Genomic DNA, 12,891 nt, shown 5'->3' on the forward strand with positions numbered 1-12,891 from the left:
CTTAGTTAATGTTTAAATAAAATTCATTACAAAATCCGATATATCTATTCTGTGCCAAAACTGACATATACTCAAGCCACACAACTCAACTGGCACTCAAGCATTTAAAATTCTCTTATAAAAAATACCACTATTCTTTTTTGTAAATATAAAAATAAAAAACATCCTAAACTTTCAAAAGATTCAAATTGATAAAAATTCGAAATAAGTAACGAAGTAACTGTTACTAACGAGATATCCCACCTCTATTGTAACGAATCCAGCAGGTTATTGAAGACCTGTTGCTCTTCATGTGGATTGGCAGACCTGTCGCTCTGCAGGTTTTTTTAACAAAGGGTCCATTGAGCTGCCCTAGATTAGACGATTATGCAATATTGACAAATCCCAGAAAAACAGTCTAATTTGAAGAAAGCGGTATCTATTTAATAGAAACGACATTTTAAATATGGAATTTAAAACATCTGCGTTATACATATTTGTAAATGATATAAAAAATATAGCTTTGCAAATGGCAAATTTAGTTTATTTAATAATCATATAGTACATCCTTTCATAGCAAAACTATAAAACGTATACAAGAAACTCCTTGTTGAAAGGATATTATATTTCGTTTGTTTAATCGGCAACTATGGCGGGAGAATTTTAACTTTTAACGAACTTTATTTTAACGGACTTTGTTTTCAAGATGAGATGGTGATGAGCGGTTTGTGACATTTTATGTTTAAAAAAATGTGATCCAAGTGCAATAATTAAAAAACTAGTGAATCTAGGTAACTGAGATTCAAATTTTGACAGTCTGGAGGTTTTGAAAAGTTTTAGTTTTAAATTGAAGGAGTAAATCAGCAAATATGGTAAGTAGATACAATAGTTTCATTGTGAAATAAAGAGTAACCCTAATTAGATAGCAAATGGTTTTAAAGATAGAAAATAATATATTCTTACTATTATTTTGCATTATTCAGAGCTGTTTAGAATTTTTATCAGCTTTTTAATAGATTACAGATGCACATTCGGTTTGAAAAGTTATTATTAGTATTTTGAAGTCGAATTTATGCGAATTTTATTTTTAGAATTTTAAATTTTTAGAATTTCATAACTTTTTCAGTTATGAAAATCTTTCTGAGTGTGGGTATTTTGATTTCATTTCAAACCACTCAATTTTGGATCAAAAAAATCTTGGGTCTCCGATTTATCTGAAACTTGGTCTTGGTCGTGTAGGTAGGTATAGCTTTTGCGGCGTTTTTTTCCTTGAGTTAAATATACGCCAGTCAATGGGAGTAAGAATAGGATATTAAGGATATTACCTTCGAATTCTATCCTACTGCATGGATTTTAATGAAATTTTGGGCCTAGCCTCTACTTATCTTCTAATTCAGTGTCTACCCTATGAGGATATGGGCTTATATCTTGGGGGTGGTTCCCACCCCTTCTTAGGAGTGGAAAATTTTTTGGTTAAAATTATCACGGAATTCTCTAGAGAACCTAATTCTAAGCAAAAACTGTTCTATAATTTTTTTTTGAAAACTCAATCCTTTTTTAGTTATTCGTGGTTGAAAATTGGCCATTTTCATTGAAACATAATACCTTTTCGAATGGGTTTTTTGCGAATACCTTAAAAAAAACTATGCATCTAACTGAAAAACTATACATATTTAACATTTTTGTAAGTTATAAAAAAACAAAGAGACACTTGTCTCCATAACTTTTCTAGTTATAGTTATAATTATAATACAAAAAGAGATAAGTTAGGTGAAAATAGTTTGTTTTTTGGTACATTCTCAAATTGGTGTATCCAACTTGAAATAACAGAGAAACGGTCGATTTTAGGTGTATAATCAGGAGCGTGATTTGAAATTTTGATAGGGGGGGGGCAAGCATTATATATACAATACATTTATATGCAAACATAATACAAAATTGATCTATTTTTTGTAAATTTCAGTAATTTTCAGGGTTAGGGGGGGAGGGCAAATGCCCCCCCTGCCCCCTATCAAATGACGCCCCTGTGTATAATGCTACCAATACCTTTTGTAGTACCTACTTAAAAAGACCTTTAAAATGAGCTACATTAAAGTCCATTACATTAAAACTAAGCGAGATATGCTGCAAACAAAATTGATAACTAATAATGTGTTTTAATAAAAAATGAAAAGTAATTTTAACCCCCATCCACCAAATTGTAAATCGTTTTCCTTCTACAATACCTTTTACTATAGTGTTATTTAAATATCTTCATTTTTCTTCATGTAACTTGAAAATGATAAGAGATAAGCTAATGAAAAATAAAAAGGAAATTTTTATCTGAAAAAACCCTACATTTTTTTGTGGTATCTTTTTTTCGTATCTCTTATCATTTTCGAGTTACATGGAGAAAAAGGAAGATTTTTAAGAAAATTTAAAAATGCGCTCTATAATTTGATCTTATTTTTTTCAAAAACCAATCATTTTAAACCAGTCCAACTTTTTGAACATATAAATAGCACTATAATAAAAGTATTTTAGAAGGAAAACAATGTATTTAAAATCTGATGGACGAGGGGTTAAATATAATTTCTCATTTCTTCTTAAAATACATTAGTCATCAATTTTCAGCAGAATATCTCGCTTAGTTTGAATGTAATCGACATTTAGTATTGCTCATTTTAAAGGTCTTTTCAAGCACTACAAAAGTGTTAAATATCACGGGCGTAGCCAGGTTTTAGTTTCGGAGGGGGTTCAAAAAAATAATACGACTAAAACTACATAAAATAACCTTTATATTCATGATAAAAATTTGAAACATGTTAATATCTTAACGTTTCGGGGGGGGGGGGGGGGTTTGAACCCCCAAAACCCCCCTGGCTACGCCCGTGTTAAATATCATTATCACCTAAAATCGACCGTTTCTCTGTTATTTCAAGTTGAATACACCGATTTGAGCATGCAGCAAAAAAACAAAATCTTCCTACCTACCATATCCCTCTTTGTATTTTAACTAGAAGATTTATGAAGGAACGAATCTCTTTGTTTTTTTTATGACCTACAGAAATATTTTATATAGTTTTTTTGTTAGATGCATAGTTTTTAAGGTATTCACAAAAATCCGTCCGAAAAGGTGTCATTTTTCAATGAAAATGGCCAATTTTCAACCACGAATAACTCAAAAAGTATTGAGTTGTCAAAAAATAATTATAGAACAGTTTTTGCTTAAAATTAGGTTCTCTAGCCTCTTTTTTCTCAATTTTTCACTCCCGAGAAGGGGTGGGAACCACCCCCAAAATAAAAGCGCACATCGGCATAGGGTAGACTTTGTTTCATGAGCTAATCCCTGCTTACTGTGAAAATATTAAGTAAATCGATGTAGTAGGATGGAATTCGGAGCCAAATACCCTCATTGACTGCCCTAATAATGATTTTTAGCGATTTTACAGTGATTTGGTATTTATTTATAAATTAATTATTTGTATATTTTATCATAAATTATTAATGGAAAAAATAATGTTTCTATAGACTATAGAAGGGACTCAAAAATGTCATATATATGGCATTATAACAAGTTCTTTTTATGATTTCAATTTTCAATCAAATTTTAGTGTAGAAAACGTTAAAACGCCATTTTTTACATTATTCTCAATTCTCAAAATACATATCCTTCGATTTGGCTGAAAAACCCACAGATAGCCAAAACACAGGACTTTAAGTGGTTAAAAGAAATTTCATTTTTTTACAATAAAAACAAAGTTACATGCAATAATGGTATCAGAGTCAAAAATATACAGTGTGGTGCAAATGAAAGGAATAAATTCGTTTTTTCATAAACTGGAGACTTTAAGGAAAAATCCCGAAACAGATCGATTTTTACTTTTAAATTATGATATTTTGATATACATACCATATATGTGACGTCATTCATCTGGGCGTGATGACGTCATAGATGATTTTATTAATTGAGAATAGGGGTCGTGTGCTAGTTAATTTGAAAGGTTATTTAATTCTCTATTCAGTAATATTAGCACGAACATAATTATTTATACAGAATGTCTAAACATTTTTTTTAATTAAAATAATTGACCAAAAAAAAGAAGAATGTGTGTAATTTATTTAGTTTAAAATACCTTTTGCTGTTGCCAGAAAATAGAAAAAAAATGTTTATTTCACAAAGAAACATTGCTTTTCGCTTAAATTCAATGTTCAAACCAATCACCTGCCTCTTGGAAGTTTGAACATTTAATTTAAGCTAAAAGCAACGTTTATTTGGGAAAAAAGTAAATAAAGTGATTTCTGACACCAGTAAAATATATTTTAAATTAAATAAATTACATTATATTCTTCTTTTTTTGTCAATTAATTTAATTCAAAAAAATATTTTTTGGCCACCCTGTATAAATAATTATATTATTGTTTATATTACTGAATAGAGGACTGGATAACCGTTCAAATGAGCTAGCACACGACCCATATTCTCATAAAAAAAGCATCGATGACGTCATCACGCCCAGATGGATGACGTCACTAGTTTGATATAATGTGCCAAAAAATCCCAATGTAAAAATAAAAATCGACCTGTTTCAGAATTTTTTCTTAAAGTCGCCAGCTTACAAAATAACGAATTTATTCCTTTCATTTGCACCCAGCACCACACTGTACGTACAGACCAGTCAGGATAGCATTTGACCTAGCATACCGAGCTGCCCAAAATTTTATTTTCTAATCTTTAGGGGGGTTTATAGTAGTGTAAATTTAAAATCGCGAATGAATTTTGCCGTTGCGTTAGCCGCCATCTTGATTTTAAAGGAGAACCGTTTTTGCTTAATATCTCTGTTATTTTCAACTTTCTACAAAAAGTGTAAGGACTGAAATTGTTGAAAATGCGATTTACTATAATTTTTTTTACAAATTTTTTTGTGCGGTCGATATTTTCCGAGTTAAGGGGGAAAATAGTGACTGTTAGAGCATATAATAAAATTATTTAATTATCTCGTTTATTATTAATTTTACGACAAAAATATACCTATATAAAAATGGAGAGAATTAAATTTTATATAATTTTGATCACTTTAATTTTTTTGCTAAAATCAATTTTTAAGGTAATAACTACGTATGCGATAAAGGCTCGAGCGTATGGCATGAGTGGATTTATAGAAGGTAGTACAGTATAGTTGTTTTTGTTCATATTTTCGCCATTTCCAACTTTTCAACAAAAAATGATATGAACTGAAATTATTGTTCAAAATAAATCGCATTTACAATTATTACTACTATAAATTCACAATCAAGATGCAGTAGAAATAAACAAACCAGGAAACCTTAAATGTTACAAGGAGCACTCCCGAATCATAATTTACAATGTATAAACTTTGTAAATCATAATTTGAGATTAACAATGCACATACATTGTAAATTATGATTTGGGAGTGTTCCTAGTGACGTTTAACGTGTCTTGGTTTGTTTATTTCTACTGCATCTTAATTGTGAATTTAGAGTAGTTCTTTTTAACAATTTTTTTCGTGCGGTCGATATTTTCTGAGTTAGTTGTACTTAGACGACTACATCTTATTAGCTGTTCAAAATTTAACCCTGTCTTTTGTTGGATGTTCCTTAGCCACGATAGTCTTTTCCTTCCTAGTCCTCGATCTTTCTTTTCACTATTAGTTGAGCATATTGGTACTACTTATTGTTCCTAACCATGTGACGTAGGTATGATATTTTTAACTGTGTTGATAACTTTAACTGTGTTAAACAGTTCTCATTATTTGCCTATTCTACTCGTATGCAGTAGAATAAATTTTGAGGATTCCCCGGTAGATTCACATTTCAAAGGTCTTCAATTTATTTACGATTACTGTTTTAAGAGTCTAGGTTTCAACTACATAGAGAAGAGTCAACCAGACGTAGCATTTTGATAAACGTAGTCGAATTTCAAGTTTTATTCGAAAATCACATATAGTCTGGGCAGATTATATCGGAGAATAGCCCATTTTTGGGAAAAGTTATTTACGAGCAATTGTATTGCTGGAATCGAATCTTATGATTGTAAATATTAATAATATAGATATACAAAATCCGCAGATAGTGTGCTACTTTTTTATAAACATATAAAATTGTGTTTTTCAATTTTTGCTCTATAACTCCAAAGATTTTACCATTACACCAAAAACACCCAAATAAAAATTCACCGTAATTAAATTCTGCGTAGAGAGTACTTTTCCCGATTTACTTGGATGAAAATTTTCCCCGGAAAATGCGAGTTTTTCCAACAAAATCTTTAATTTTCAGCTAAAATTTTAGATAAGTAATTGTTTATCAATAATTAAATAACTTGGTAATATAAAATCCCTTTTCGTATCTATAGATTATAATTTCAGAAGCCGAAGGAAATCGAATGAACAGTTTAGCAACAATTGAATTGTTAATTAAAAATTTGCAGTCGCTATAATAACCATAATAATTATGATACATAAGAATATCTACGATTTTTGTATAAAAAGACACTGTACCTATCAAATGCACTTCAAAGAATTGAAATTGGACTATTTAAGCGGCCTCAGGAATATTTTAAAATTATAAACAATTTTTTGGCTTATAAACAAATAGAATATCTCGGGAAATATTAGATTGAATTAAATCATGAAAACGTTATTGGAAAAAAGTGGCAGGACGCTTCTATTAAAAGAAAAAACGTTTAATTCTGATGAGTGGTTCCTGATATACAACCGATCAAAGTTGACCGGCATTTACGGCAAAGATATAAATAGTAGGATCATAATTTTCGAACCATCACCTTTTTATTTTTGTCCACCAATTTTTATATCTTTAAAATACTCATAACATATATTATTACAATAAAAACTATCGATATTACGAGTGAAAATTGCCAAAAATAGCAAAATTCCAATCAAAAATTAGGTTGAAGAAAATGTAATCTCAAAATTCAAAATAGGTATACGTTAAAAAAATGCATTTTCTCGGCTTCGCATGGAGCAATTTTCTTTATTCTTTTTTTGTTCCCAAGTAACTTGAGTAGAGCCATCTAACTAACGCATTATTAAATGTTAAAGTTGCTTTTGATTTGTTATAATAAATTAATTTATTTATGGTAACAAAATTTTTAAATTTGTTTAAATAAAGATTGTTTAAATAATTATACAGCTTTCAAATAAGAATATTTGTGTTTTTAACGTTAAAAAGTACACTTGTAGTAAGGTTATCTAAAAACAGTCTACAACTGGAAAAAATATGTAGTTTTCTTTTCTTATAAAGAAATTGATCTATTATAACAAAACAAAAGCAAGTTTGACATTTAATAATATATTAGTTAGATGGCTCAACTCGAGTTACTTGGGAACAACAAAGAATGAAGAAAATTTCTCCATGGGAAGCCGACCAAATACATTTTTTTAACGTATACCGATATGGAACTTTGAGACAACATTTTCTCCAACCTAATATTTGATTGGAATTTTGCTATTTTTGTCAATTTTCACTCGCAATATCGATAGTTTTTATTAAAATAATGTATGTTATGAGTATTGTAAATATATGAAAATTAGTGTGGCGAAAGAGGACAAAAATAAAAAGGTGATTGTTCGAAAATTATGATCCTATTATCTATATCTTTGCCGTAAATGCCGACCAACTTTGACCGGTTGTATCTCAGGAACCACTCATCACAATTTAATGTTTTATCTTTTGAAAGAAGCGTCCTGCCGCTTTTTTCCAATACCGTTTTCATGATTTAATTTCATGCAATATTTTTCGAGATATTCTATTTGTTTATAAGCCAAACATAATTTTAAAATATTTCTGAGGCCGCTTAAATAGTCCAATTTCAATTCTGTAAAGTGCATTTAATAGACAGGGTCTTTTTATTCAAAAAACGTAGTTATTCTTAAGTACCATAATTATTGTGGTTATTATAGCGACCGTAAATTTTTAATTAACAATTCAATTGTTGCTAAACTGTTTATTAAATTTCTTTCGGCTTCTGGAATTATAATCTATACGAAAGGAGATTTTATACTACCAAGTTATTTAATTACTGATAAACAATTACTTATTTAAAATTTTAGTTGAAAATTAAAGATTTAGTTGAAAAACCCGCATTTTCCGGGGAAAATTTTCGTCGAAGTAAATCGGGAAAAACAGGTCTCTATGCAGAATTTAATTACGGTGAATTTTTATTTGAGTGTTTTTGGTGTAAAGTTAAAATGTTTGGAGTTATAGAACAAAAATTGAAAAAATATGATTTTCGGGCGCCATTTTGTTTATAGAAAAAGTAGCACACTATCTGCGGACTTTGCATACCTATATTATTAATATATGCAATCATAAGATTTTATTCCAGCAATAAAATTGCTGGTAAATAACTTTTCCTTGTATTTTGCTAATTAGCCCAAAGTAATAGCACTCTTTTGAATTTTTCGTACGATTTTCTGGTCTGTTCTATTATCGATCTTATTTATAGATCAGGATTTAGGATGCTACCGATTCAACACCCCAGGTACTTGACTTCATCCTTGGAATCCTCCAGTGCCTCTTTAAATAGAAACTCGGAATAAAGATTAAATAGCAGAAGTGACAAAAAACATCCTCGTCTAACTCCCCTTCTAATTTCTACTTCTCTGGACGTGGAACCTTCGATCCTAATTCTGGCGTTTTGGTTCCAGTTAACATATACATTTAATAAATATGCCGCAAGGAAAACATTTTCAGAGAAATAGCTAAATCAAGGTTGTTGTTTCAGGGACGAAATAAGAAACCTGCGATCCTCATTCCCAACAATATGCGCAAAAAACGTAGATGTAATAGATCGTTTCTACGAGCATCTGTGATAGAGGCTTTCCAAAACCTAGAAAACGAGGTTCCTAATAGATCAAACTTAACCAATACAAAGTTTCCAACAGTTAATTTTGTTCGCCGGTCCGGAGCAGCCCGAACCCATGAAGTACCAAAGAAAATCACCAAAAATCGGCCTACTTTACAGCCGATAAACGAGAAGACCATGATCACGAAAGATCATAAACTAGTACGACCTTCGATCTCAATTGTACCCTTAAATAAACTAGAACGACCTTCGATCTCACTTGAACCTTTAGATAAACTAGTACTACCTTCGATCTCAGTTGAACCTTTAGATAAACTAGTACGACCTTCGATCTCAGTTGTACCTTTAGATAAACTAGTACGACCTGCTGAAACTATCTCACTCGTACCGTTAGATAGACCGGTACGACCTGCGGAAACTATGTCAGTCGTACCTTTAGATAAACTAGAACAACCCTTAGTTAATAATAAAAACTCTAGTCAATGTTTGAACGAAAAAGATATCAAACTAGCAGTACTAGATACACCAGAAGAGCATCAGAATGATGAAGATTTTAAGTGTATTAAAGATAATAAATGTAAACCAGTACAACCTCTAGCTGATAACAGAAACACTAGTCAGTATTTGAACGAAAGAGTTAACCAACTAGCAGTACTAGATATACCAAAAGAGTACCTGAATGATGAAGATTTTAAGTGTATTCCAGATGTTTCAATTACACTAGTACAACCTTTAGCTGATACCAAAAACACTAGTCAATGCTTGAACCAAAGAGATAACAAACTAGCAGTACTAGATACACCAAATGAGTACCTGAATGATGATTATAAGTGTATTAAAAATATTTCAACCAAACCAGTACAACCTCTAGCTGATACCAAAAACACTAGTCAATGTTTCAACGAAACAGTTAACAAGCTATCAGTACTAGATATACCAAAAGAGTACCTAAACGATTGGGATTTTAAGTGTACTCTAGATGTTTCAATTACACTAGTACAACATTTAACTGATAACAAAAACAATAGTCAATGTTTGAACGAAAGAGTTAACAAACTAGCAGTACTAGATATACCAAAAGAGTACTTGAACGACGAAGATTTTAAGTGTATTACAGATGTTTCAACTAAGTGCCAACTGAATGAAAGCGATATGGATGTGATTGAATGGATCCTACAAAACGAATTGGATTATTCCATTATTTTTCCAACTATCAGTGAGAAAGATCAAGGTGACTGGAATGATTTGGAACCGTCTATTTAGGTTCTGAACCTTTAGTCCATTTACTCAGAGTTTTAGCTCCGAATTTAAAAGAACCGCTTGGATTAACATGAAATTTGGCATACACATAGCTTACATGTCAAAGAAAAAAGTGATATTGTGCCGATGTCTGCGTTTGCCCTGGTAGGTGAGTACCACCCCTTATTGGGGGTGAAAATACATACGTTCTAAATAAGTCCGGAAGTGGGTAAACTGACTAATTTTAAGCAACTTTTGTTCTATAGAATTTTTTCAGTAAGTTAATACTTTTCGAATTAGTTGCGAGTGAAAATGTTCATTTTTCAACAAAAAACCTCGTTTTTAGACGGTTTCTCGCAAATAATTCAAAAAGTAAATATTTTATCCACAAAATATTCTTAGAAAAAACTTGTGAAGCGGTAATGATTAATTTTATTTTGGATGCTAATTAAGAAGTGATTTTCACGATTTCTTTTTACCAAAATAAAAGAACCAATTTTTTTTAAGCGTAACTTGCTTACTTTTAATGCTAAAAGCTTTTTTAAAAAACAAAAATAAAGTTTTTCACACTTTAAATAACTTGTGATGAGGTTTCCCTAAAAAGTCTTTATTTTTTCGTTATTTCACGTTGAAATATTGGATTTGGAGTTTGACTAATAAGAACCCACTTTTCATTAGCTACAACTCTGCTTCTACTGGGTCTACTGACTTCATACATAAACGCACCATTTTTTTATAAGCAATATTTTTGCTAAAAATATTTTTTTCGATAAGATACTTACTTTTTGTGTTATTTGTGAAAAACCGTCTAAAAACATATTTTTTTATTGAAAAATGAACATTTTCAGTCGTAGATAACTCGAAAAGTATTAATTTATTGAAAAAAAATCTATAGAAAAAAAGTTGCTTAGAATAGGGAACTTGCATAAATTTTTAAATTTGAAAAAAATGTTATAAATCACAACAGAATATAATTTAAAACATGTATCAAAGATAAAAAAGTTTTGTTTGTCTTTCGTTTGGCCCCCAAAGGCGATTAAAAATTCAAATTAAAACAGGTGGTCCGAAACGCGTCGTGACGTCACTGGGTTGTACATTTACATTTTTCCCACAAAGTAAACAGAATTTTAAATTAGACGTTATAAACGTCAGTAGAAAACACATTTATTTGACGTTACAAGTGTTTTTGATCGTTTAACCTATTCATAGAAAACATTTACTTTTACAAAATGGTTTTATTTTTAATAGTAAACCTGCGTTCCTTTCCTTCAAAAACAGTATAAAACTCCAATTTTAACAAACTGGTATATATTATTACAATGACATACGATAAATATCATTAGAATATAAATATTTTTGACTTATTCCACGACGATGAGCTGGCCAAATACCCAAGTAGGTGGAGGCCAATAAACTAAAGAAAGAGAAGAAGAATATACCTAAATATAAGGTTGTGTCTAGGTATAGGCTAACGTGTACGCAAATAAAAAAGTTAGAGTGTCAGTGATTTCTTATTTTTTATTTGTCTAGTGTTTGTTTTTAAATTAACTATGGAGTGTGGACAATTATTTAGTTCTTTTAATGAGTTTAAGAACATTTTAAAACAGTACGAAAAAGATAAGAGACTATAAATTAATATATATTTTTTTTAGTTATAAATGACATAGTATTACCGTCCAAGATTAAAATAAAAGGAAGACCCAAAGCTTTCACAATAATAATTAACTTGTTCTGAAGCTATTATCCTTGTGGCATTTTTGTAATCAACTATTCTAAATGGGAACTAAGCCACAATTTAACTAAAAAATTGATTTTATTAACGTTTCGACGTCTAAACCGGATGTCGTTGTCAAAATACAAAATATTATTAAATTAAACAAAAATGTTGTTGCTTAGTAAAAACTTTTTTCTAATAATTTATTTAATCTGACTAATTTTTGTATTTTGACAATGACATCCGATTTGGACGACGAAACGTTAATAAAATAATTTTTTTAGTTAAATTGTGGCTTATTTTGCATTTAGAATAGTTGATTATAATAATTCACTTACGTATAAAAATTATTTTAGCAATATTTTGTACCTACATGTCATGTCAATTAAATACATATAATTATTTTGCTAACCTAAATATATACTTTTATATATATACATTGATTTATTACAATTAAGTTTGAAACATCTGAATAGTTTTGCTTCCCTTCCCTTAACAAATATTTTTCTATCAAACAAACACTAAACATATCAAAATAGCATGTACCAAAATATATAGTCACTGCGCAAGCTAAATAATGACGTCACTCACTTAATGAAGTTTAATTCGCGTCTATCTAACTTTTTTATTTGCGTACACGTTAGTGTGTACTTAGACACAGCGAAATATAACCATAATCAAAACTAATGCAAAACTATGTGACGTCACGGGCCGTTTGAACTATTTTATACCGCAGAAGGCTTTAAATATGTATTTCTAAGTTATTACGAGTTTTTGAAGCGTGAAATTTTGGCAATCTCATTTTTAAACAAAACTGAACATTATTATCTAATAAAAAAAAATGTGCAAGTTCCCTATTGGTCAGTTTATCCACTTCCGAACTTATTTTGAACGTATGTTCTTTACCGTCGAGAAGGGGTGGTATTCACACCCTATGACAAAAGACACATCGGCATACCACTTTTTTCTTTGAAATATTATGTGCATGCCAAATTTTATGTCAATCCAAGCGGTTCCTTAAAATTCGGAGGTTTTCACCATGTGAAAATTTTTGATGTTTCTTCTAACGGTACTTTTGAATAATTGCAATATTTTTAACTCTAGTGTTGTGAAATTTAAATTAAAGTTTGAGCCA

The 12,891-nt window shown here is 30.2% G+C and overlaps 1 protein-coding gene across 1 annotated transcript; it reads left to right on the forward strand.

Moving 5' to 3' along the window:
* The first annotated feature begins 545 nt into the window (after positions 1-545).
* On the forward strand, positions 546-12,891 carry LOC114334813 (uncharacterized). Its single transcript, XM_028284912.2, has 2 exons — positions 546-851; positions 8,723-12,891. Exons 1-2 carry the CDS (start codon positions 849-851, stop codon positions 10,064-10,066), a joined length of 1,347 nt encoding a protein of 448 aa, XP_028140713.2. The 5' UTR covers positions 546-848; the 3' UTR covers positions 10,067-12,891.

The sequence above is a fragment of the Diabrotica virgifera genome, chromosome 9 (assembly GCF_917563875.1).
Source record: "Diabrotica virgifera virgifera chromosome 9, PGI_DIABVI_V3a".
Classification (NCBI taxonomy): domain Eukaryota; kingdom Metazoa; phylum Arthropoda; class Insecta; order Coleoptera; family Chrysomelidae; genus Diabrotica; species Diabrotica virgifera.